The sequence below is a fragment of the Cynocephalus volans genome, chromosome 10 (genome assembly GCF_027409185.1).
Source record: "Cynocephalus volans isolate mCynVol1 chromosome 10, mCynVol1.pri, whole genome shotgun sequence".
Lineage (NCBI taxonomy): Eukaryota > Metazoa > Chordata > Mammalia > Dermoptera > Cynocephalidae > Cynocephalus > Cynocephalus volans.
Window position 1 is genome coordinate 70515448 of NC_084469.1, and position 27801 is coordinate 70543248.

Consider the following 27801-nt stretch of genomic DNA (forward strand, 5'->3'; position numbering starts at 1 on the left):
GCTGATGGCATTTGTTCTCTGCCACTGCCATAAATGATTACCACAAATGGGGAAGCATAAAACAACAAAATCTTATTTTGTCAGAGATCTGGAGGCCAGAAGTTTGGAATCAAGTTGTTAGCAGGACCATGCTTGCTCCAGAGACTCTAGGGGACAATCCAATTTTTGCCTCTTCCACCTTCTACTGGATATAGGCATTCCTTGGCTTGTGGCTGTATCATGCCAGTCTCTGCCTCAGTGGTCATGATGCCTCCTCATCTTCTCTGTATCAAATCTTTCTCTGCTTTACTCTTAATGAGGACACATATTATTGGATTAAGGGCCCACTGTATCTTCCCAGATGAACTCCTCATTTTCAGATTCTTAATTACCTGCAAAGGCCCTCTTTCAAGTAAGGTAACATTCATAGGTTCCAAGGATTAGGAAGTGGACATGTCTTTTTGGGGGGTCAACATTCAGACCACTACACTAATATTACACCATCTACCATAATACACACGTATTATGTGTGTATTAAAAACAAGAGGATAGAGAGAGTGACCATCATTTTTCATAGACATAGTTCCACTAAAAATCAAGTTCATACAATCTAAAAAATTTCTGTTATATTAACAACTTAAAAAGAGCATATCTAGCTTCTTATACAACTTTTGGAAAGTGCCTAAGTTTGATAGGCCACTTGATGAGTCCTGAGATTTGTGAAGTGAAAAATACAGCTCACCTTCTGTACATCTCCACTATAAAATGACAATCAGGCAGAAATTTTTAGAAATTTAGTGCTGTATGTATGGTTAATCTGCAGAAAGAGCCTGTGGAGTGTTTTTCTATGTTGAAAAAGCGCTAATTTATTCTATGTGTAATTATTAATTGTTGAAGTTTGACCTTATTCTAGGAACTTCCAAAAACATTCACAATCACATTTTGTTTAATTTTTATTTTTTTTTCTAATTCGAAAGTGGACTTTGGTCAATATTTTACGAGTAGATATACTCTTTTATTAAATATTAGGATACTTAGGATACTTGGTAATGAGTCAACACTCAAACATTGAGATTACTGACATCAGGTGGCACAATGGACAATCTAATGAGGAAAGAAAGAGAAAAACAGTGTCAAATAAGCCAATGATCTAATTAGGTGGCTCAGAATATCTGGTTGTTTGTGGCAGATGTAGTATGTTGACACACTTTCAATGAATTATGTAGGAAGTTATAATGGTACCGGAGGAGACAGGCTTCACAAAGACTTAGTTTTTATTAATTCATTACAATGTGATTGTTTCCAGCAAGACTCAGTGTTTATACTAAAAAGATATACTGAAGTGTGGGTGTTATAATATTTACTTCATATTCCTAAGTACTGGATATGACTGTTTACACATGTTTCTAATATGCTGAAATCTTATGGATTTTTTAAATTTTTATTTCTCTGCTAGGTTTTTAAAAATAAACTACAAACACAACACAATGATAAGAACTTAATTGTATATCATGTCCATACATACAAAACACAGTGCCATTTTTCTCTTTGCTTTGACCTTCTTACCATTTTCATTCCACTTGACTTGACCAAGAAAATTTGAATTAAACTTGCAAGTCAGGTGTCAGAAGACATTTCTCAAAAAGGCACAAAAACTACTGATATTCTCTTCATCAGTTTATTTTGTCATAAATATTTGTCTGGCAAGTGCCTTCATTAACTCTGGCTCCTTTTCCTTCTTACTTGCACCTAAAAGGACAACCAAAAGTCATAGCTCATGATTTTAAGTGTGTGGGACCTAGATGAATCTAAAATTTCTACATCAGGGTAACAGCTGATAAAACTGTTATTTCAATGCCACACTGAAACAAATAGACAATTTGGAATTCACCTGACTTATTTTATCTAAAAAAGTAATGTGAAAAGAACATGAGATATTTGAGTAATAATAATCATTCATTCTTATTTGTTTTATTAAAAACATAAAAAACACAATAATACCCCCCCCAACCATGGGGGATTCATTCAGTATTCCCAGTCAATGCCTGAAAGGGTGGATAGGACCAAACCCTTCATCTACTATGTTTTTTTTTTTTTTTCCATCGGATCACCAAAACAGCTACCAGGTGACTAAGGGGCAGGTGGAGACACTGGACAGAGGGATGATTCATGTCCCAGGCTGGACGGAGTGGCATGGTGCAAGATTTCATCATTCAACTCAAAACAATGGCAATTAAAAACTTAAGAATTGTTTATTTCTGGAATTTTCCATTTAATGTTTTTCAAAGTAGGTTGACTACAGGTAATTGAAACTACAGAAAGTGAAACCATAATTGGGGGGGAGGACTACTGCAACTGAAAGAAAGAAAGGAAGGAACGAAGGAAAGAATAAAGGAAGGAAGAAAGTTAAGACTGTGGGGCAAATTACACAAATAAAATTAGAGTTATCCAGATGAGCACCATCTATCTTTTTAAATAGACTTTTCTCTTTTTCATGGAGGATGCATATGGAGTGTGCAGGTAGGTTTCATTCTGAGGCCTCTTTTCTTGACTTGTGGGCAGCTTCCATACCTCTGGGTTCTCCCATGACTTCTTTGTTGTGTTACCAGAGAGAGAAATAAAGAGAAAGTATGAGCTCTTTATGGTCTCTTTTATAAGGACACTAATCCTGTAGGATCAGAGCCCCACCCTAATGACCTCATTTAACCTTGATTATTTCCTTTGAGTCTTTATTTCTAAATATAGCCACAGTGGAGGTAATAGCAACAACTTAGGAATTTGGGGAAGATACAAACATTCAGTCCATAGCCCAAATTTCTTACAAGGATATTAATGTTGTGTGAAAGAATAGCTTTTTTATTTTCAACTCCAAATAATGTAAAGACTGAATTTCAATAATCAAAGAAGAAATTTCTTCTAGACTAACCATTGGAGATACTCATTCAGTGTGCCCCTCTCTGAATGTAGAATTAAGGCATCAATTTCAGCTCAGTAAGAGAATTTGAGTGTGCAGCTCTTTAACGTAATGGTGTTTCTGATATTTCAGGCGATATTTTTTTCTCTGTGACCATTTTTCTATTTGAACCTAAGCATCCTCAGTTTATTGTTCACATTTCATGATATAAGGCATGCTCAGAGAAAGTCTTGGAAGCCATCAATATTGCTCTTAAATTTTCATATACAACCCCAGGCTATATATGCTTTCCAATAGTCCAAAATTGAACTCTCTTCCTGATTTATTTTGAACAGCCATATATAACCCTCTATAACAAATAACATGAAGGGAAATAAATATGAGTCCTACAAAATACGGCTTATGATTGCTTAGTCATTTATTTGTTCAGCAAATATTTGCTGAATACTCATTCTGCATCTTAAATAGGTTATCTGTTATATGGAAGTTTCCTAGTTTATTTCTGTATCTCCAGTGTCTATTATATCTCCATCACTATATTATTTCTTGGTGATAGTGTTTTGAGGAATATATAGAGATTTTTATAAGGTCACGTAACTAATTCAACTGAAGAGATTGGGGACGACTTGTGAGGGAAATTATCCACAGAGAAGTGACATTTAAGCACAGATATAAGAATGCATAAATATTCACAATTATGGCTAAGGGGGATAGAGAGATTATCAGGCAAAAGGAAAAGCAAATATGAAGGTCCTGAGAAGGGAAGATGTTTGACTCAGGAAAGGCCATTGGGACTGGAACATACAGAGAAAGGAGGAGAGTGACAGCACATGAAGCTGGAGAACTGGGCAGAAGCCAGACCATGCAGGCCTTCGGGGAAGGAATATAAATCTCTATTCTGTAATAGAAACATACAAATCCTAAAATGACTCTCTCTTCCTCTCTTTCTCTTTCTATCCATCCATCTATCTATCCATCTATTTATCTACCTAGCTATCTAGATGTACTCACATATGGATAGTTAGAAAAAGCTGTATCTATCTATCTAGACTAAATGACATTCTGTTTCTATTGATGTAATTTTCCCAGAAGGATATGCTACTGTCTTTCATTTTTATTCAGTAACAGTAATACTTATAAGATTAGATAGATGGGTAGATGGATGATGGATACATAGGCATATATTCATTGCTATTTCATTTTCTAACTATTTTTAAGCATTTCTCAGTTGTAATGAATCAGTTAGGTGTTCAGTTTCTTGAACCTAAAATCATTCCAAATAAAAGTGGGTTAAACAATTGAACCAATACTATGAGAATCCCTGCTCTGTGACAAGTCCTGTGCTGGAGACTGGGAATAGAGTTATGGCTAAGGCTAGTCACCCTCAGGTGCTTATATTCTAGTGAAATAATACGTACGTTTATTTAATATTATCAATTTCTTTTCAATAATTTCAAAAGACCATTTCATAAACATTCTAAAATATTAATTTTAGGATGACTGACTTTTATACTCTCTCTCATAAATTCCAGTAAAATTCTAACAAATTATTCTGAAACACAAAATTACAAAAACTAAGGAAAAAAGTAAATATTTTTATTCATAATCTGTTAGAATCTGAAGAAAAGTTTATATGTAAGAACATAACTATACTATGCTGTCTGAAACTAAGCGAACCTACGTACTTGAAAATAGTCACTGTTTGAGTGGTCCCTTCTTTATTATTGATTTGGTGTATGCCTTGTTTTTCTCAGCCAAGGGTAAAGAAACTCAATACCATCACTATTTTCAGACTACTGTTATTTGAGGCATGTCTGATGCTATTATTAGGCTTTAACTGCCCATCAAGATCTTTCCTTCAACAGTCTCAGTCATAAACAGAAACAAATGTGTGTGGAGTACAAAGCAAGGTTCTGGAAATGGAGTCATTCTTCCCTCCTGGTACAATGCTCATAAGTAAAGCATTGTAAGAGTATAAGAAAAGAAAACAAAAACAAATCCCATCTCATTTTTGAGAGTATCAGAGAGCCAGGTGGTCAGATTAAGATATGTTTTTGTCTCAGTGCATCACGACTGCATTAGATGGGACATTCAGTTGGATATTAGTACGTCCTAGAGAATGCCGATTGCTGTTGGTCCACCCATTTCTTAAGTAGATCCTGCCAAGATATCCTCCCATCTTTTGGAAAACTCTGTTGTATATTCAACTTCAAGAGATTTAAATTAAAAAAGAAAAATCATATGGTGTATGTCTATGCATTTCAGTAATCATTTTCTCTCTTTTCTCCCATATTTTTCAGTTTTAGAAAATGTCTCTGCTTCCTCTAGCATATAACTATCTGTCCATACTCTTCTGTTGGCTATGCTCAAATAGATAAAGTAAATGCAGTAAATGCAATAAGCAGGAGTAAAAACCATAAGGGGAAGAACAGATTAAGATGCAGAGACAACAAGGTGTTATAAAATGCAAATGCACGAAAATATACAGGACTGAAAAGAAGGTTTTTAAATAATGAAATAGTAAAATTGAAGTCAAGTTTAGAGATGGCAAACAGCTGAGACACTGTCCCTTATATAACTGCCCTTCCTTTTTGCATTTCTGGAAATTATAGGAGAGGAAAAGATCACCTCCAACTCGTTTGATCTTTTATGTGGGCTATTAGGCTCTAACTAGGAATCAAATTGATACAGGCAGATGAATAAGATAAAAACACACAAGTTGTATTAGTTTTACATGTACCTGGAGATCTTCACAAGAGAGTGAAATCTGAATTGGCCAAAACAATATGCTTTTATACATTTTAGACAAATAAAGATAAATTTGTGAAAAAATGACAGGACATAGGGGATCTGGCAAGAGGCAGTGAATTCTAGGGGAGTATATTGGAGATGTAAATAGGAGTGGAAAGTAGGGTTAGTTTGGGAGGTTTATTCAGGCCTGTTACTGCACCAAATCCCAGTCTTTGGTGATAAAGAATATTCACTCACTCCAAGGAGAATTCATCCCTCCCCACAAAATCTTTATGGTTTGCTACATGCGGGAAAAGACAGGTCAGCTAGCCTTTTTCTAAAACTACAATTTCTCTGAAGTTTTCAGGTTGAAATAATAAATATATTATTCAGCATATTTTGGGATGGCATATTCTTCACCTTTTCAATGACAAAACAAAATCAAAGAGAAACTAAAGAGAAAAAAATGTTAAGTGCATCTAAACAGATAAACAAGCAATACAAAAATGCCTTCCAGTAAACACCATTAATCATCTTACTAAATGTTGAAAACCAAAAGCCTTTTCCTTTAAAAAAAAATCAAGAAAAATTTAGAGGTTTATAATACAGCTTCTTTTACTAATAATTATATTAGAGGTTCTAGTTAGCATAGTAAGATTAAAAAGTACATGGAAGCAATAACACTTGGAAAGAAATGAATAAGATCCTTTATTTAAGAGAATATATGACTATATAGGAATACCCTAAACAGGATCAGACGTAGTTTTCTATTCTCTATTTCACTAATTTGCACTCAAAACCTTCTGACTTTCGTTTTTCTGATTGCATTAAGCTCACTTTGCTCTTCTTTTTCCAATGTCTTATGGTGTAAAATTAGGTTATTGATTTGAGATCTTTCTGCTTCCTTAATCTAAGCATTTAAAGCTATAAATTTCCCTCTAAGCATTGCTTTAGCTGCATAGCATACATTTTGGTTTGTTGTATATTTATTTACATTTGTCTAATATATTCTAATTTCTCTTTTGCTTTCTTTTTGGACCCATTTGTTATCGAGAAGTTCATTGTTTAATTGCTACGTATTTGTGAGTTCCCCAAACTTTTTTCTATTATTGATTTCCAATTTTATTTCATTGTGGTCAGAGAACACACTTTGAATTATTTCTACCATTTTTAATATACCAAGATTTGTTTTATGACCTAGCATATGGTCTACACTGTGGAATACCTGAAGTACACTTGAGAAGAATATTGATTCTGCTGTTGGTGGGTGGAGTGTTCTATAGATGTCTTTTAGGTATACTTGGTATACATTATTGTTCAAGTCTTCTGTCTCCTTGTTGATTTCTGCCTACATGCTTTATCTATTTTTGAAAGTGAATATTAGAATATTCAACTATTACTTTTGAATTTCTTGATATTATATGTTCAACAATACATTATGTACATATTGTTTTATGCAACTGCTTTTTAAATCAGTTAAGACAAAAAAAGAAAAACTATGCATTTATAGTGTCTTTTACGATTATATAATCATCTTTACTGATGTTCTTTTTTCTTTTTTTAATGTGGATCTGAATGGCCATCTGGGGTTGTTTCCTTTCAGACTGAAGAAAACTCTTTTTCTTTTGTATTTGCTACAAGGCATGTTTGCTGGTGACAATTTATCTGTTTTTTGTTTGTTTGTTTGTTTTGTTTTGTTTTTGTCTGTCTGGTAATGTCTCTATTTATACATATATTTTTATATATTTATAAATATATTTTTCATTTGTATTTATATTTATATTTGAAAAATAGCTTTGCCAGGCATGAGTCTAGGTTGACAGATCTTTTCTTTGAATACTTTGAGTATGTTATCCTTCTTCCCTCTGGCCTCCATTGTTTCTGTGAAAATTCAGCTGTTAATCTTATCAAAATTCCCTTGGAAGAAATAAGTCAAAATTTTCTCTTGCTTTCAAGATTTTCTTTTAGTCTTTGACTTTCAGCATTTTTACTATGTGATGCGTCTATTTGTGATTTTGTTTGTATGTGTTTAACTTGGAGTTTGTTTAGCATTCTGGATGTACAGGCTAATGTTTTTCAAAAATCTATGAAGTTTTTAACTATATTTTTTTCTGCTCCTTTCTTTCTCCCTTCATCTAGTGTACTTATTGCACATCTGTTTGTGCACTTAGTGGTGTCCCACATTATTATGAGACTCTGTTCATTTTATTTTATTTTTTTCTCTGTTTTCTTCAGCTTGCATATTCTCTATTGCTCTATCTCCAAGTTCAGTAATCCTTTCTTCTTCCAATTCAAGGCTACTCTAGTTAATTTTTCAGTGTCATTTTCATGGGCATTTCTTTTGCTATTTTTGTTTCCCTTTCGTGTGGGTTATTCTTTCCTATTTCTTTGCAGGTCTCATAATAATTTGTTTTAAACTGGATATTTTAGGTAGTATATGGGGTTACTTCAAAAAGTTAGTGTAAAAATAGAATTAGAAGAGAATACCAATCTTTCCATGAACTTTTTGAAGACCCCTTGTATTATATAAAAGCTGGGTACTGCCCCCTTCCAGGGCTTGTTATTGTTATTTGCTTGTTACTTGTTCAGTGACTGGCTAGGTTATTTTAGTGAAGTCATATCCTATCTTCAGTGTTAAGTTTCTGATGCTTCACCTCAGGGGATCAAAGCCTGGGCTATGCCTACAATCACCCTGGAATAACCATGGATTTAGCAGGACTCTCCTTGACCGCCACTTTCTCTGACCACACCTGGATGTTAAGCTCCACTAATTTCCACGTGATTTCTGTAGTGTTTTCAACACTACCCTGGGACCTAAACTACAAATCCAATAAAATTTGGTCTTCTTTGAAAGAGTAGTTCTGTAGATCAGTGTTTAACATTTATTCTGACCCATGTGGGCAACTCCCAAAGGCTCTCTCCTTCCCAGGTTCTCTGCTTTCCCCCACAGGCAAAATCTGTGAGCTACTGGCTCCAGAGTTGGGCTGTAGCTTATGGCATGTTTCTCTGAGTGACACCTCCACTTTGACACAGAGCATGTGATGCTGGGGGACAATACCTTCAATTATTTTTGGCTTGCCTCTTTGAATGTAAAAATGGGCTGGGGCAAGGGCTGTTGAAGGCACATATTCCAGAGCAGTGCCCAGGCAGAGCCTCTGTCCTGTGAGTGGGGGCTGTGAGGAGAAAAAAAGCCATGAACTCTTGACCACTGTAATCTAGAACTTAGCATCAACAATGGGTAACAAGGAGCAGAAAGATAATTTTTGATGTTCTGTCTCTACCCAGACAAATAGTTCCCCACCTGCTAGCTGTGAGTAGAAGCAGCCCTGGGTTCTTGGCTGAACCAGTTTGGAGTGGAGTTTCTGTCTCACTGAACTGGGAATATTAAGGGCAGGAGTGGGTCCTGGTTCACACACCACAAAGTCTCACCATGCTTACAAAGCTCTTGTAGATTTTCTTGAATAAATGTTTCTTCATTTGCTACTTGCCTCCAGAACCATTTCTAGAGACTTTAAATGTTTTTCCTTTAATAATGTTCAACACTTTCACTGGGAAGCATGTCTGTGGAGTTCCTCATGCTATTATGCTGAAGGAAAATTCTCTGATGAGATATATTCTTATAAGTAAAAAAAGTCTTAGAGGATTGCTGGAATTAAAATCAATGTACAAAACAATTACATTTTATACACCATCAGCAATGAGTTAAAAACATAACTTTAAAAAGTACATTACTTTTAAAAAGGTTTACTATAGCAACCAAATATACAAGTATGATACCAACAATAAATCTAACAAAAGATGTGAAAATCTCTTGTAGCTAAAATACCAATATTTTATTGACATATATTAAGGAAAATAAACCATGAACTTGATACAGAAGACTAATGATTATAAAGATGTAATTCTCTCAAGATTGGTTTATATTTTAATATATTCTACCAAAATTCTTAAGTGAATTTTCAAGAAACTTAATAATAGGATTCTATATTTGTCAGAGAATAGCAAATGAGCAAGAAAAGACAAAATACTCTTAAAGATGAACATGATAGAGAAAATGTCCTAACAAATAAAGTTCTTATACATAAAAAGCATGGTATTTTTAGGTTAAAAAACCCCCCCAAAAAACAGACTAAAAGGATGAGGAAACACAAAAACTTAATTTGTAAGGGACCAGGCATTGAAGATCAGTGGGTAAGGGACAGGTTATTCCATAATTAACCTTGAGAAAATCAATTATCAGTATGGGAAAATATCAATTTCACATAGTAACCTAAATGACAAAATAATATTATGAAAAATAATTTTTATAATTATTTTTTTAAATAAGACAATATCACTAATCATAAAAGATTGATAAAATTGATAAAACTGATAAAATTTTAATAAAATGAAAAGGCACTGTATTTCTTAAGGAATAAAACACAACTTTGTAGAAAATATTTGCAACATGTAAGACTAAAAAATTTCTTGCAAAAACATTAATTTGAACTGTGTGAAACTGCTGATATTCTATGGATTTGACGTGTACAATAATGACAATTTCATTTGGCCTAATAAAAGAATTCCAGTGAATCAATAATAGATGCAAACACCTATCAAAAATGTTATAAAAAAATGAAAAAGATGAGTACACATACAAGGAATTGCCTGGGGCTGGCAGGCAAAATTTAACAAGAATGACTCATATACTTCCTTTACACAAACAACATTTTTCTGCGTGTAGAAAGAGAAACAACATATGCATATTCCAGGATTAGTAAAAAACTATGAGTATGAGTTTTGTGTTAGACCCAATGAGGCTTTTCTAAGTAATAAAGATAACTTTGTTCTGCATCAAGCATTATTCCTTCTGCAGTTTCTAAATTATCATAACAGACTGTTTTAAAGAGAAAATATGCAAAGATAGTTTTCCATATAAATAATGTCAACCTCAAAAGACAAAAGCCTCATTGCAATTTTATTAATTGTATCTTGAAGAACAATTCCCAACTTCTGTTTTGAACTATGGTATATGAAATCATTCACAAATGCTTCTTGCACTAATTAACTGTACTCAAACTTGTCACACACTTCCTGAAAATATAACACAACTATATATTTTGTGTCTGCTTTGAGATAATATTCCCTTGCATTTAGCTTGCTGGTAAATTCCTTCTAAGGCATGGAAATAAAAATTACTGGATCATTTGGTATATGACTGCTTAACTCCATTAGAAACCTTTCTGATCTTCAAACTGCTATAGAATGAGGCACAACCAGAAGAAATTTAGAAAAAAAAAAAATTTATCAACTCACTGCTTTTTTGGTTTAACTGCTTATTAGCAAGAGACTATAGGCCCATTAATATCTTAAACAAAGAAATAATAAATGTATTACACCTATTTTGGAAAAGGGCTTTCATATTTTTAGAAATCATAATACAGTATTGTATGGCACAAAAGATTTATATATTCACTTTAAATTAGTTGAATGGAATATCTGTCCACCTATTTGAGGATTTTCAAAGCCGTCTGGACATAGATGACCCGAAACTGGACAGTGATGGTTTGGATTCACTGCTTTAATATGAAATAAAAAATAGCCCAGTGTTCTGAGGTCTGTCAATTTACCAATTTTTTTTTTTTTTTAAATCCCAACTGAAGTAACCATTTTGCCCAAATAACACTGCACACAGTAACCAAAATATTGTTTATTTGCTTTTGGCTGGAATATCTGTGTGAGATAATTGCTGTTTCCCTTTTAGTTAGGTATGTATATGTCTTTCATTAATCAAAATGAGAAAATAGATTAACAATATACACAATGTGACTGTGGTTCATGAGATTGGGGTGAATGACAAAATTCATCTTGGGGATAAAATTTTGAGAAGCATAAGACTAACATGGGACCAATCACTTCTCACTGACCAGTTTCACTTCAAACTAAAGTATAACTTTAAGTATTGCTCCAGATAACCAATATATATATAAGTAACTTACACATGCAAAATGGAGCACCTACTCTTATGACTTCTCATTTTTTGCTTACTTGTATAACCACTATAGGTCTTCTCTACCGAATTTTAAGATATGCTGCATTTCTCCTCAAATTGGCAGTAAATAGGCCTTTTTCTATATCTTAGTATAAATGTTCTAGGGCATGACTGACTCTTTTTAGGTACTTGTAGGAGTCAACGAAGTGCATTGTTTTGTATGTCATATGTCATACAGTCTATATTTTAATACAGAGCTTATCAAACATGCCTTTCAAATATGGTGAAATTCTATCCAGTCAACCTTGCTTAATGGTTGACTGATAAGGCTAAACAAAAGAAAATTAAACTTACTTATGGATTTATGGAGACTTGGGATAATGTTTGTCTTCAGAAGGGACACTTGGAGATTATTTTTTATAAAGGAAATCTTTTGTATTTATAAGGTGATGGTAAAACTTCATCAGTTCCTCATGGGGCCCCATTCATTCAGCCTGTTACATGAATGTTTTGGTCTATGCCAATTGGAAAAGTGGTAAGAGGGGAGGGGCAAAACGCCTGCGTGGTCCAGTAGAGTTGGGATTTTCTTAAGGTTTGCAGAGGATTTATGAACTAGAAAAACAAGTGTTGTTTGAGCAGCTATTTTGAAATGATGCAAATTATTTTAATTTTCACTTTTTCCAGATAATTCCCTCAGCATTTTGGCAAAGCATAATGGATTCAACCGCCAGAAGCAAGAAGTCTATCTCTTACCAATCATCATCAGTGATAGTGGGAATCCCCCACTGAGCAGCACCAGCACCCTGACCATCCGGGTCTGTGGCTGCAGCAGTGATGGTGTTGTCCAGTCTTGTAATGTTGAAGCTTATGTCCTTCCGATTGGACTCAGTATGGGCGCCTTAATTGCCATATTAACATGCATCATTTTGCTGCTAGGTACGTATTTCCTTCATAGCCTAATGGTCACCATTTTTCTGGTTCATAAATGACTGTAAATAAGGACAGCAAACTCTGACCTAGCCAGGCATCAGCATTTTTTGGAGAAGAGGAACTTACTTTTTTTTTTTTTCTTCCTGATTTGAGGTGACTAAGAGAAGGTAAAGAGAAAAAGTGTTGTGATGGTAAATGTCCAATTGGAGAGGACTTTCAGTGCCTTTTTCAATCCCATCACTAGTGAAAAAAGATGGATAAAGCACAATGGTGGTGGAAGTGGAGTTGAGCTTTTATGTGGTGACAACAGCATCTATTATATAAGAAGGTCTCCAGATCTTCTGATGTAAACCAGTTCACTGCAATAGAGGGCTTTTACATGCCCACAATACTGTTTTATCGAAACAATGTATAGATTGGGTTTCTGAGTCCATCTTCTCACAAAGTTTGGTGAGATGAAAAGAAAACAAACAAACAAAAATATGTTTCCTTCAAAAGAACATTGTGTTCAGTTCCTGAGATATTTTTCTTGATATTAGCATCAATTTAAAATAAAGATTGCCAATTAAGGGAAAGGTTCTATATCTTTTCCATTAAAAACATCTAATTATGAAAGTGAGATTAAACAATAAGAAAACATCAAAAAGGACAGTTATATCTTATCCTACCCTTGAGGAATAAAACACCTTAGTGTAAAAATAGTGCCAGTTACCATCTTCCCAGTTATATCAGTCTTGCTTACCCAGTTCCCTGGATTTAAGCATCACTTTGCCACCATGTTTTACTCCACTAGCCAAACCAAGTTTGATTTGGCTGATCCAACTACTTGGGTATGTGTTTCTTTCTCTTTCCCCACTTTAGGGCTACCTTTTCAGAAAGAGTAGTTCTAGCCTTCGTACAAGACAAGAAGTTGCCTATGCAACTTCTACATTCACTTCTTCCATGAAAGAACATTATTTGACTGGAGAGTGTCTTGAAGAAATGTTAAAACACAAAGTACAGTAGATATGATCTAGTTTGCTCCTTTTTCTTTATAGAAGGGAGACTTGAAATCAAATATTATAAAACAACTTGCCCAAGACACATAGCAAGTTAGACATACATCTGCACTATTTTGTGCCATTTACTCTAGAGTTCATGAGAGTATGAAATACAGCTTTTACCATGAACAGGTCTAAACCTATTCTTTTACCCAAGCTCCATCACCGTTTAATAAACAGAAATAATCTGGAATAGTATTTTCTGAAAATTCCATCCTCATCCTTCAGAAAGGTGTTCGGCTTAATTTCCTGGCAAATGTTACTAAAGCTGCATGCTCATAACTTTTTTAAATGCCTCTCTCAGTTAACATATATAGTGTCATGCTTGTGAAATGATAGGCTAATTTAGCTCTTTGTTGTTTAATATTTTTCCTCCAGTCATTGTGGTGCTGTTTGTAACTCTCCGGCGACATAAAAATGAGCCATTAATTATCAAAGATGATGAAGACGTTCGAGAAAACATTATTCGCTATGATGACGAAGGAGGTGGAGAAGAGGACACAGAGGCTTTTGACATTGCAACTTTACAAAACCCAGATGGAATTAATGGATTTTTACCCCGTAAGGATATTAAACCAGATTTGCAGTTTATGCCAAGGCAAGGGCTTGCTCCAGTTCCGAATGGTGTTGATGTCGATGAATTTATAAATGTAAGGCTGCATGAGGCAGATAATGACCCCACGGCTCCACCTTATGACTCCATTCAGATTTATGGCTATGAAGGCCGAGGGTCCGTGGCTGGCTCCCTCAGCTCCTTGGAGTCCACCACATCAGACTCAGACCAGAATTTTGACTACCTCAGTGACTGGGGTCCCCGCTTTAAGAGACTGGGCGAACTCTACTCTGTTGGTGAAAGTGACAAAGAAACTTGACAGTGGATTATAAATAAATAAACGGAACTGAGCATTCTGTAATATTCTAGGGTCACTCCCCTTAGACACAACCAATGTGGCTATTTGTTTTAGAGGCGAGTTTAGCACCAATCATCTATGAACTCAACCACATCTTAATGTTGAACCAAAAAAAGTTATAAAAATAAAAATATATGTTAGGAGGTTATAAATCTTGTGGAGTGTGAATTAAGTATGTGGAGTGTCTAGAAGTTTTTGGATATTTGATATTTATCTGACCACCACAGACAAAGATTGGGATCCTGACTAATGTTTAGAGAAATAGTTTAAAAAGAGGAAAAAATCAATATTAAAAGGTGCTTTCTTAGAAAAATGGACCTACAAAGAATTTACTGCTGATATGTGTCTTCTGCAAGGATTTTTATGAATGCAAGTGGTTTTTTCCCCTTCATCAATAAGGATCCCGCCACAAATGATAAAGCAATACTTGGTCTGCTGTACATTATGACTTTTTGGAATTTTGGGAGGCCTCTTAGATTATATGGTACAGTGACCACACATTGTACATAATCTTTGGCCCCACTTACCAGAGACTGAATAGCATCTTTAAATATTGTGTCGAGCCTTAAAATATTCACATGTTCGTAATCCATTCCAGGGTGGGGACTGCCAATTCAGTGGTGGGAGGAGAGAAATCCCATTCAAACAGGATTGTTTTCTATAAGCAGGATTCCTCGTTCCCTCCACTTCATCTTCTTCCACAAGGACACAAAGATAAACTGTATCACACCGTGGACTATATAAGAGACAGATGGTTTTATTGCTAGCGTGTGAATTTATTTGTTTAATCCTTGAAATAAATATTTTATTGATGTCCATTAATGCTTTTATTTATTAAGGTTGGTAATCTATAGATTAAGGGACTATATGGAAAAAACTAAATTATATCCATTAATAATCCTTTAGATTGTTTTATATAAATATATATACAAATGAATGTTTAATACATGTACATTTTGATGAGATGAGTATGGCAGGCAATATTATCAAAAGGAGAGCTAATAGTCTCTTTAGAGTAGAAAGTGTTATTGTGACTGGTGATGGCAGGAAAAGCATTTTCCCAGAGAAACTTTTGGACTGTTTTCTATTTTGTTCATAATCCTAGTATTTGGTGTTTTTACTACAAGCACAAACAGCTGAAAGTATATTGATTCCTGTGAATATTTAAACTCTAGACTTTTAGATACCTATATAATACCCTGCCCAATAAACACGCTTCAAGTTGCCCCTACTGTTTTAGAGCAGGAACTGATTTGTACATAATTTTACTGCTTATGTTTTTAGCACTTCTCTCCCTGATCTTCATGGTGATGCACAGAATGTCTTAGACTCCAAAAAAGAACAGCACTTGAAGATGTGAACATATTTAATTTGTAATGCAAACCTGCCATTTAGGAGTAGAAAATGTATGATAAAACTCAAGTATTACATGCAGATCATTTTAATTTTCTACTTTGCTTTAATGCAATATTGTTTATTTACTCCATGTATTGTACTCAGAGAAACTCCTGTATTGTTTCCTACTTTGTGAAATATATTTTTATAAATACTTTTGTTGTCCTCAATTCTTTTTTCCCAGTCAGATAAAGACCTACTAACAGAATCATCAGCTTTAACTAAAATTCTAAAATGTTCAACCAAATCATCCCAAAGATTGCTTTTGTTTGTATGAGTCTTTATTATATAATATGAGCCAGAGAAGAGAAATGGCTTGCCAGTGATCACACAGCAAGATGTCTGCAGGGACACAAAAAGAATATGGAGAACCTAAAGGCTAGTCCAACTTTGTCATTTGGGTCCTTCCGAAAGCAGACTCATTGGGCAGGGAAAATCTTCAGACAAGTTTGCAGATCTGAAACTTGTAAAAATAAAAAGAACAGGAAGCAGGATTTGGCAAAAGAGACTTAAACTGCAATGCAGACCTGGCAAACTTTCTGCCAACACAATAGGGAGTTCTGGAGTCCGATTGTCCATTAGACCAGTACCTCATTGGGCAAAAATAGTCAGGCTTTGGTCTCCTGCCATCTCAGGCTTTGACTTGGGGCTGCCTAAGAAGAGCATGGCTTTGGCTTGAAAACTGAAGGCACCAACTTCTGGAGGCTGCTTTCACTGTGACAGAAGCAAAAAGTTTGAATATTCTACTAAGAATTTATAACACTCTAGTGGCTTAATCAACTCTTTATTGAGTTCCTTTTGCCTGAGAGTAGTTCATCTTTTATGCTTATTACTATGTCTGTTGAACACTGTTTCTTGTCAAAGGGATGGTCTAATGTGACTTTTAAATGCACCAGGACGTGTGGTACAATGTTTAAAACAAGTACTTGATGAATGCAAATTATTAGTAGTAGTTGTAGTAATAATCAATAGTAATATTTCAATTACCTTACACATTCTAAACCATTTTCTAGTGTTCTTTGCCAATGATATGCCATAAATTACAGACACACAAACGTGTCTAATAGTAAAATTATACTATTTTTTTCAGGAATATAAAATCTATATCTTCCAGTGTTGGCAATCCATAGGATAATCTTCAAATGGTGTTTTTTGTGGGCAGGAGATAATGTCTGGTTGCACAAATCTTGCCTCGAGATACCTTTTGCTCAGGAAGAGAAAATGAAAGCATGTATCTCTTGCTGATTTTCTTTGCTTCCACCATGCAAGCATTTTGTGCTGAAGAGCCCATTTCAGGTTTTGTAGTATGGGATCAAGTGAGTAATATCTTGTTCCTAATAGGACTGAACTACGATTTTAGAGTACCCTGAATTTAAATAATGATCCGAGGAACACACATACACCCCCCCTGCCCCGCCCCCCCCCCAATTTGACTTAACATTAACTGTAGACTTGCCTGGATTCCGTAAGCAAAAGAGGTCAACGGGGTTTCTGTCCTTTTTTAGGAGTTAAATAATACATTTACTCATTAAATAAATAATTTATACTCAAAATAAATAATAATACTCAACTCATTAAATAATACATTTTTAACTTTATTAAAATAACTATTTTTATCTCTGTGCATTGTTTTCTGTTGCAACAATATCAACATATGTCTTACATATACATGTGTGGTTATTTTTCAAATAAAATGCTTATTCAGTCCTCAGGCATTTTAATGTGTCTGTGGATCTTTATGTGCCCCCAACATTAGTCTTCTTCTATCCTTAAAACCTATCCCTGTCTAAGGGTTCTATGCCTAATGCAGAAAAACAGTGAAGTTGGAACCAAGTGAGACATTACCTTTCTCTGCCTACCTCACAATTCAAGGTTCCTTTCTGAGGAATGGATGTCCAATGCATCCCTGGGTGATTGAATGCCATATGGGATAAATTCAGCCTCTAGCCTGTCTGCTATTTGACCAATCAAATAACAAAATTGTCTCTTAAACACATATATATTACAAAGTGTGAGGAGTTTATTCCTTACAATAATTTTTATAAGTGCAATTATTATAAGTTAAAAAATAGTTTATTACTGGGTGATTAAAATATGCTACAAATTAAATTCACACATGAACTTTGCAGCACAGAATTTTTAAGAACTTTACTGAGAAAATGTTTTGGAAAAAAAAATGTGTGGATAAGCATATGTTTATATATAAAATAAAAGATAACTTAGATTCACTGGCATCACCAGTGAAACCTGAATGCTTAGAAGGAGACAAGTGTGTCTTTGGGAGAGTTTGCTTAATCAGATGCTTAAAGTAAGACAAGTCTCTGCATGAGACTTAGAAATCTCCTAGGAGCAGATGGATTCCACACTGAGATTCAACAGAGTTCTGGGCTATGCTGTATTTTGGAGAAGGAAAAGCGGGTGCTGAGAGCTAAGTAGCCTATTACGCTTTATAGCTACATAAGGACTGGAGGCAAGTAGGCCCTTCCAACAAGTTGTATTACGCGATCAGTGACTTTGCAGGGACTCTCACAAATGTATAACCTTCTGATTGCCTTTTTGATTGAAAGTCCCATCTGAGATCAGGGCAGTGCAACCAGTAATAAGATTTCAAAAAATCCCATCACTGGCACTGTCGGAAAGGCTGAGCATGACTGAAATCCCATCATTGTCAGTCAAAAAGATAAGGAAACAGTGGGTATCACTATAAAAGCTCTATAAATGCACAATTTAAATATGAATATCAGCTATATATATATATATAGACACACACACACACACATACATACATACACATAGATATACACACACACACACACACACACACACACACACACACATATAGTTGCATACACACACACACACACACAATCAAATTACTGGGGATAATTTATACTTGTAATTTTTCATCTCACAATCTCACATAATACCAAAAACCTAGAATGTTGATGCTTTGTTTTCCTGAATCTAACCTGAAATTTGAAATAAATTGGATTGAGAGTAAAGGGTTTTAAATGCAGGCTTTTACTTGTAAACAAAGTAATGACTCACAATACTTGGGATTATAATCAAACCAATCATGTATTTAGGTATTTTAATATTATTGTAGTTTTGTGAAGAAAATAATCTTAGAATATATTTTGTAGGAAATGCTTTACTGCATATTTTTATTTTTCTTCAATTCTCATATTGTTTTATTTGCTCTACAAATTTTCTTTGCAACATTACTCAGTTGGCCAATGTCAAATATATTGTTTGACATTGTAGTTATTGCTATTGACGATGACTGTAGAAGACAATGTCTTCACTATCCTTAAAGTAGGTATTTATTTTTGTTATTCAAATCATTAAAATATTTTCATTATTTTCTTCTTAGGCGACACTCATTTATGGATTACACGGTAATGTTTAAGATATCCTAGTCCTAGCATTCTGGACACAGTCCTAGCATTATGGGGATATGCAAGTAAAAGTCTTCCTGACTTGATGTTCTAAGAGACAAGAATTTTGTATACTATAGTTATTGAACATCTTCCAATGCAAAAATTAGCTACATAGTTGATATGAAAAGATTAAAAATGATGGCCTCTTCAAGCTTATTTTGTTCATTTGTAAATTGGAGTTAATCAACTTCATGTAAACTAATCATTGAAACATTCTTTGCCTACAGTTAAATAGTATTTGAGTCTGGTTTAAACTTAGGTCAGTCTGTCATTAGATCCCCTTTAACATTAAACTAAACAATCCTCTCTATAATTATATTGTGAGGCTTGTAATGAGAAGAAATAGAAAGTTCTATATGGTGCAATGGAAGTACTGAGGAGGAAGAAATTGTCTCCAAATAAGAAGACTCAAGAAGGCTTGATGGAGAAGTTTTCAAAAAAAGATGGTAACTGAAGAATGGGAGCAACAGAAATCACAGCCAAAAACCAATAGGGAAAATTATTAAAAGCACCACCTTTTAGGATGAGCAACCTATTTTTGGACACTTAGTTAGATCCAGAAATTGGGTGCTCATAGGACACTCTAGGTTTGCCTAAATTGTGGCATGTTTTATGGGTGAGAAAAATGAGTGTCAGAGACTTCATAAAGAATTTTCCAGGATTAAATTACATATCTAACAAGTGAGAGGGACAAGAATCAAATTCTCATTTTCTGGGTCTTTTCCTGGGTTGTGAAGTTGTAAGTGCTTTCATATGTATCTTCCACCTGCTTTATTTATTTATTTATGGACGTTTCATCTAGGTCTCAAGAATATTTATTGGGTAAATTGGTGCCTGTGGGTACTTTTCCCCCGGTTTGAATTATTTACCACCATCTGATTCATACCTTGAATGCAAGTATTATGTCTTGCAGTATCTTTACTAATAGATAATAGATATCTCTATTATTATCCACAGATTACGGAAGAGGGTTGCTAGGAGAAATATCACAAGATGCTGTCTGAAGAGAAAGACTGTGGAAAACAATGGCTTCAATGAACTCAGAGGCCAGGACCACAAAAGGAAATGAGAGGTCACTAAAGGCAAATTTTAATTTCTTCAGATTTCTTTTGTACATGCAAAGATCTCCAGGGCTATTCTATGATTTTGCAAGACTTCAACAACTATGTTCTAAGACTGAACACAGTAATTTAGGAGTCATTGGGATCGCTTCCCCTTTCCAATGTATGTTTTGCCTTGACTATAACTTTGTCTAATACTTTTCTAGGTTTTCTTTAATTCAAAATCTAAAGTTTGAGAGCTATTCCATATTTGTCAAGTCTGATTGTTGAGTATGTGAATGGATGATTTAGGATCGATGTTAGAGTTATAAATAACAATATTGCAAATAAACTAAAAAAAAAACTTTAAGAACTTTATAATAAAAGCTTTTTTTCCCTATAATGTGTTTTAGATTCTATGCTAGTGAGAGTGAAAAGAGATGAGTAACATGTTTTTCTTGCCTCTCAAGATATGAAACCAAACTGGACAATTGTAGAAGCAAATAAATGATAAAAAATTAGATTTGGCTATGCTGTGGAAGCCCTAAGCACACAGTGTTTTGAGAGCACAAGCCTGCCAAGACACAGTATCCTTCTGGAGGCTGTGTTAGCATGAGTGTTGGAGGTAGTATACTGTTAAACTTAGAATATTAGAGGATATAGCCAGACTAAATCCAGCTGCCTGAGAAAGAATAGCGATTTTGAGGTGGGGGACCTCTCAATGAACTCCACTGCTAGTGCATCTCACCATATGAAATTCTACATGTCACAAAATTTTCAGCACCCTTCCTTCTTTAGCGAATATGTACTGAGGATTTTGTATTAATTTAGGTGCTAGGAATATAACAGTGTATAGGACAGGAGTGGTCTGTTTCTTTAAAGACCCTGTGGTGTGCAAAAAAAAAAAAAATGTATGAGTAGAAATAAGGAAAAAAAGTGATATTCAGAACATAAAATAGAGGGATGGGAAATCAAATGTTTTACTTAGAGTGGACAGGGTGATCCAGGTCATTGTCAACTGGTATAATAAGCTCAGCTTAACTTTAAGTGAAAGGGGGTGGGGGTGAGGGTTAGAGGGTGAGAATTGATGGGAGCCAAAAGCAGGGGAATGATGTCTGATGTATACTTTTAAAAAGATTACCCTGGTTTCTCTAAGGAAATAAAATGGTAAGAAACAAGAATGAGAGCTGGAAAACCAGATAGGAAGCTGTTGCCAAAGCCCAAGGAAGAGATTATCTTTGCTGCACAGTGAAAATAGAGATGGAAGAAACAGATAGAATCCAGATATATTTTGAATATAAAATGTGTAGTGATGTTGGTTAAATTGTATGTGTAAAATAAAGAAAAGATGGAATTTAAAGATAACTCCTAGAATTTTTGCCTTGAACAACTATGTGGTTGGTGGGGCCATTTACAAAAACTGGAAAGACTTGAAGTGAATTTGATTATCACAGGCTGACATCCTGACTTCTCTAATGATCCACATGGAAAATAATAACACAGATCAGTTCCACAGTTGATTGAATCCACAGGTGCAGAACTCACGGATACAAAGGGCTGACCAAAGGGGAGGAAAGAGAGAGAGAGAGACAGAGAGAGAAACTGATAATGAGAAATTGGCTCATGAAATTATGGAGGCTGATATGCCACACAATGTGCTGTCTGCAAGCTGGAAATCCAGTATAGCCATTGGTGTGGTTCAGTCTGAGTCCAAAGGCCTGAGAACCAGGAGAGACAATGGTGTAAATCCAAGCATGAGGGCAAGAGAGGATGAGATAAGATATTCCAGTTCAAACTATAAGGCAAAAGAAAAGACGGACCAATTTCTTCCTCTTCAGGCCCTCAGTGGATTAGATGGTACCCACCTACATTGGGGAAAGCAATCCACTTTATTAAACCCACTGATTTAAATGCTATACTCATCTGGAAACATCCTCCCCAACATAACCAGAAGTGTTTAATCTGGGCACCTTGTGACCTAGTCAAGTTATATAAAATTAACCATCACAGGGACCATATAGAAAACATTCTGACACTTTGATTCTTCTATGGATCAATACCTGAGTCAATAAAGGTCACAAGACACATGATTAGTCTCAGGAAGAAAAGGTCCAGTCAGACTAAAAATTTTATATTTTTTTAGCTTTCTAGAAATAAAAAAAGTAAAATATAGGCTATACTTCTGTTAGTTCATTTTTGGCTAGAGTACGATGGATTCACTCACTGGAAATAGTTCTCAGTAGAAATGAGCAAATTATATCTCAAAACATTTATCTATGCTTACCTAAAAGTAGGAAAAAAGAACATGTAGCTTTATATATAAGCATAATACATTGTCCAGGAAGCATTCCTGAGGTATGCCTTTTCCTTTTCAACTAAATACTAATTCTAAAGGGAAGAAACATTTGCTCTTTGTGGTTTAGATATGATAAAAAATATCAGGAAAAACTCCTTCAAACAGATCTTTTTTGTTTGTTTGATTATTGCCACTTTCTGATAAAGTTTATCTGGTTCACTGGAAGTTGAGGAGTTTGGCACTTAGTAAATGCTAGGTGCATAGAATTGAAGTGATATATCAGTCTGGAGAGAAAAGCCTCATACAAAAAAGTATAAAAAATATTTATATGAAAACTAATTTAAAAAGATGCACCTAATTTGTTATGCACTTATTATATGATAAGTCCTGTGCTAGATGTTGTGGGGCTTGGTCAAAGATGATAAGATTCAATCCCTCTCTTTGAGAGCTTCCAGTCTTCTGCAGTAGCTTGACATGGATTTTTTTGCTTTTTACATTATGGCACTATGTTTTTATACGTATACGTTTTAGTGCTTTCAAATTGCAATAAGAACACTGCATCAAGATGATTAGTGCTTCATAAGTTTGGTAAGAGGTGGATATTTAGTGAGCTATTCCACAGTGAAAAAGTTAAAAATTCAATTGGTCATGATGATGGGAGATAAAAACTGCCTGAGGCTGTTTTTACAGTTAACTTTTTTTATACAAGTAGAAGGAGTACACTCTAAAATAACATTAATGTGTATAGTATTTTAAATACATACACTAGTAACATAGTCATTTATTACCATTATCAAGTATTATGCACTGTACATAACTGTATGTGTTATACTTCTATATGACTGGCAGCACAGTAGGTTTGCTTACACCAACCTCAACACAAGTAATACGTTGTTCTATGAGGTTATGATGGCTATGATGTCATCAGGCCATAGGAATTTTTCAGCTCCATTATAATCTCATGGGGCCACTGTTGTATATGTGGTTTGTTATGGACCAACATGACATTATGTGGCGCATAACTATATAATAGTTACTTGACTTTCAAAGACAAAAATAGTATAGGGACATTTTAATAGATGCATTAAAAAAAGTCTGATAGAGTTTATGACCTACATAAGACTAAAACCCTCAAAAAACTAAGCAAAACATACATGGGAACTTCTTTAAATTGATAAGGAGTAATCTATCCAAATTTTATAGCAAATAAAATAGTTAATAGAGAACTGTAAGTCATATTTCTTTAAAGAAAGGCTGTACTCACTGCTTTGGTTCAGGATAATATTAGAAGTTCTAACTCCCGCTACTATACAAGGAAAAGCAAAAACTAAGGAAAAGAGAGTTGAGGAGAGAAGAGTATTCCCCATACTATCAAGTGAGAAAAATTTACTGCCAACCTGTAGAAATTAAACAAGGAAATAATGAAAACAACAAAAAATAAGCCATAAAAAATCTACGGAATTACTGCTGTTGGTGCAGAAGCAGACACAAGTATATGAACCAAAAATCAAACTTAGTTTGAATTTTAAAAAATGCAAGTGTAAAACAGTAAGCTCTCTGTCTAAACTAATGAGACAGGTACAGGAAGGTGAATAGAGCCAAGTTAAAAACAAGGAGCTTCATACATTGCGTCTCCCCTATGATGTAGCAATGCCATATTTGGACACAAATTACAGAGAAACCCTTGTGCAGATTCATAAGTGAATATGCCCAATGTCATTCATTATGCTCATTCATTCTTTAAGCAAGATGCTAAACACACTATGCACCTACACTAGGGGAATATCTATTTATTATGGCCACTTAATAAACACTAAGGGCTACCATGAAACATTTAGAAATAATACAATAAATGCACTTTGATCAATATGTATAAATTTTGAAAACATCGTGAGGTGAAAAATAATGTAAAATGCTAAATAAAATTCATGGCACAGTATCACCTAAATTAAAACACACCCACAGGAACATATATTTTAAAAGAGTTTTTCTCATTCCACCATTTGAGAAGAAAGAATGATTCAACTATTTTCACTTGAGGTCTGATAAGTAAATAGATAAATAAATCAAAATAAAAAAATAAATAATGTAAGGTGTGCTTAGGGAAGACAATAAATAACACACACCTTTTTAGTGTGTGGTGGAGAGGAGGATGGGTAGTGTTTGGATTGTGAAAATTCTCATGTGCTAATGAACCTAGACTAAGATGGTAACTCCAGAACTCCAGTCTATGGAATTACGTTGTAAAGAACAACTGGAATCTATATGACTTTGACAACTATTTTGAGTAAAATATTTAGATTTTCCAATATATTTTGCTTTTGCTGAAAGGCCCAGGTCACAATCCACATTCACACATTAAAAGCTCTTAGAAATGATATTGGAATAAAAATTATTTTGTTTATCCCAGGATTTCTCAAATGTAATTATATATTCTTTTTTCATTGAAAATCAATTTCATCTTTTTGCATTCATGTATTTTGTGAAATAAAGTTTGAAAATCGCTATTGGATTTAACAGACATTGCTAGTGGAATAAATAGACAAACAGGATTTTTAAAAAGTGGGAGGATCCAATCAAATCTAATTTACTTTCCTTTTTCTTGATGGGGGTCACAGTAAGGATACCATCATCTATTTATCGGGCATGTACACTGCACACAGCTCTGTAATAGGTGTAATTAGGAATAAAACAGTAAAATAAGTCATAGGCCTTCTTCACACAGCTAATTGAAGAGATAAATTTAATGCATGAGATAATTAGGTAATGTGACAGACTGAACATGACAGTATCCAAAGGAAGTGATAAAGTGTGGGGAAGCTGTCATTGCATTCAGAAAAGAGAAAAGGTCAAGGAAGTGTGGAATGGCTGGAGACAGCAATGTGCAAAAAGTTGAATTTGATTGTTAGTCTTGGTTCCCCATTTAGGAGAGGGGACTTTGTGAAACAATTACCATTCACATAGATTATTGGAATAATCTACAGGATAGCCTCTTCATCTTTAATCTTCCTCTTCAATCTTTGGGAATCTCTATTATGAAATAATCTTCCTAAAGAAACATATTTAACTAATCATTCTTCTTTCAAAAACCTAAAATGGCTTTTTAATCATTCTTTTTTGTTGTTTTTAAGTTTTTGGTTCAGTATATATTTGAAGAGCTTATTATGCACCAGGGCTTAGTAGAAAACGGCTCCCTGAAAAGAAACGTCCAGGCTGTTTTAAGGTCCATGGTGGAGAAGAGAGGCTTTATGTGATAAACAATGACCTGCAAGCCAGCAAAATCATCCAAGCTTCCTCATCTAAAGTCCTGTCTCTGCTTTGGTCAAGCTAGGATTCTCCCTCTTAATGGCCTTTGCCAAAAGCATCCAGAAATGCTCTTCTTCCCAGTGGTACTTAACTGCAGACATTATATTTATCCTTCAGGTTCCACTCACAGTAGTGGGTGTGTGGGCATTGAGATCAGGTACGACCCACCAGGAGGTAGGCAACAGTTTTAGTAAAAATGACAAAGTGTAAAGAGTGAGATATTTTATAAATAAAGGAAATAGTCCTAAAAGTATCAAATTTTGAAGAATAAAAAAAAATAAACTCCTTTAACACCTATATGTTGTTTGATGACAATGGTTATTTTGGGAAGATTAATAGGGTACTAACCCAATTCAAAGAAGACATTCATTTGTCATGTTTATTGAACATGGAGATGATTGAGTACTTTGAAGAAAACAAATATTTATATGACACAGTTTTTAGATTGCATGGCCTTAAACATGCAATTGTCTCTATTGAGTTCAGGGTCATCCTCTACAAAACGAAGGGAAGGGAACTATATACATCACTTACTTTCAAACTGTTCTCCACAGACCCTGTCCAGTGCTGCTAGTGGTCAGGGATTAAGAGAAAAATTGCTAACAGTGCCACAGATCTTCCGTCATCACTAATATCATCACGTGACCTTACCTGCTAAAATTTTTGTTTTATGCTGGGTATCAAGTAAACTAAAACTGAAAACAAACTTTTCTTTATGATTTAAAAATCTTTGTGAGCAGTTATCCCACAATTTACTTATTTTTTTCCAACTTGTATGTTTCACTCAAAAGCTGCACATTTAAATAAAACCAATGGAACTCTGTGACAAAAAAAAAAAGGTTAAAAATGTTTTTAAAGTTTGCTAAACAGAGTAAAGACAACACTAGAATAATTATTTCACAGTAAAAGTAACATAGATCTTTTGTTCTATAATATTTAGTCTGTCTTATCAGAAAGACTATTTATAGGAATGCAGACATTTTGCACTAAGATGTCATGGCCACTATATGACTTGCCTAAAAACCAGCAAGAATTAATATTAATCTTATTAATATTTGCAGTGAAAAGAGGCATTTTAATGCTATTGTATTTCTCACTACTTGAGGTGTCCTGAAAGGTCCATGTTAAATTGATAAGAGTACTAGTCTTTTACAGACTATCATTCATATAAGTTAGTTTTATTTCTACATTCTTTTTAATTTTATTTTTTAATTGACACATAATAATTATACACATTTATGGGATGTAGAATAATATTTTGATACATGTATACACTGTGCGATGATAAAATCAGGATTATTAGCATATTTATCACCACAAGCATCTATCATTTCTTCCTGATGAGACATTTGAACTCCTCCCTTCTAGACATTTGAAAATATACAATAAATTATTGTTAATTGTAGGCATCTAGAACGACTGTAGAATAACAGAATTTATTCTTGCTGTTGAGCCGTAATTCTGCATTCATTACCAACATCTCCCAATCTTCCCTCCTCTCTACCCTTCCCAGCCTCTAGTAACCTCAGTTTTACTCTCTACTTCCATGAGCTCACTTTTCTTTAGCCGTCACTTAAGAGTGAGAACACATAATATTTATCTTTCTGTGCCTGACTTATTTTGCTTAACATAATGTCTCCCAGGCTTATCCATGTTGCTGCAAATGGGATATCATTTTTTTATTGCTAAATAGTATACCATTGTGTATAAATACCATATTTTTTTATATGTTTATCTGTTGATGGACACTTAGGCTGATTCCATTTCTTGACTATTGCAAATAGTGCTGAGGTAAACACAGGGGTACAGGTATCTCTTTGGTGAGCTGATTTCCTTTCAAATATTCTGG

The 27801-nt window shown here is 34.4% G+C and overlaps 1 protein-coding gene across 2 annotated transcripts in view; it reads left to right on the forward strand.

Annotated features, from left to right (window-relative positions):
• CDH8 (cadherin 8) overlaps positions 1–20379 on the forward strand; it is a 361322-nt gene extending 340943 nt beyond the window's left edge. The window contains exons 10-12 of one of the 2 annotated variants that reach the window (XM_063110265.1): positions 12279–12530; positions 13943–14162; positions 20268–20379. In XM_063110265.1, coding sequence (XP_062966335.1) covers positions 12279–12530; positions 13943–14162; positions 20268–20379 — 584 coding nt within the window. Of the gene's footprint in view, positions 1–12278; positions 12531–13942; positions 14437–20267 lie in introns of those variants that run through there. The other variant, XM_063110264.1, reaches the window with a different exon arrangement.
• The last annotated feature ends 7422 nt before the right edge of the window (positions 20380–27801 follow it).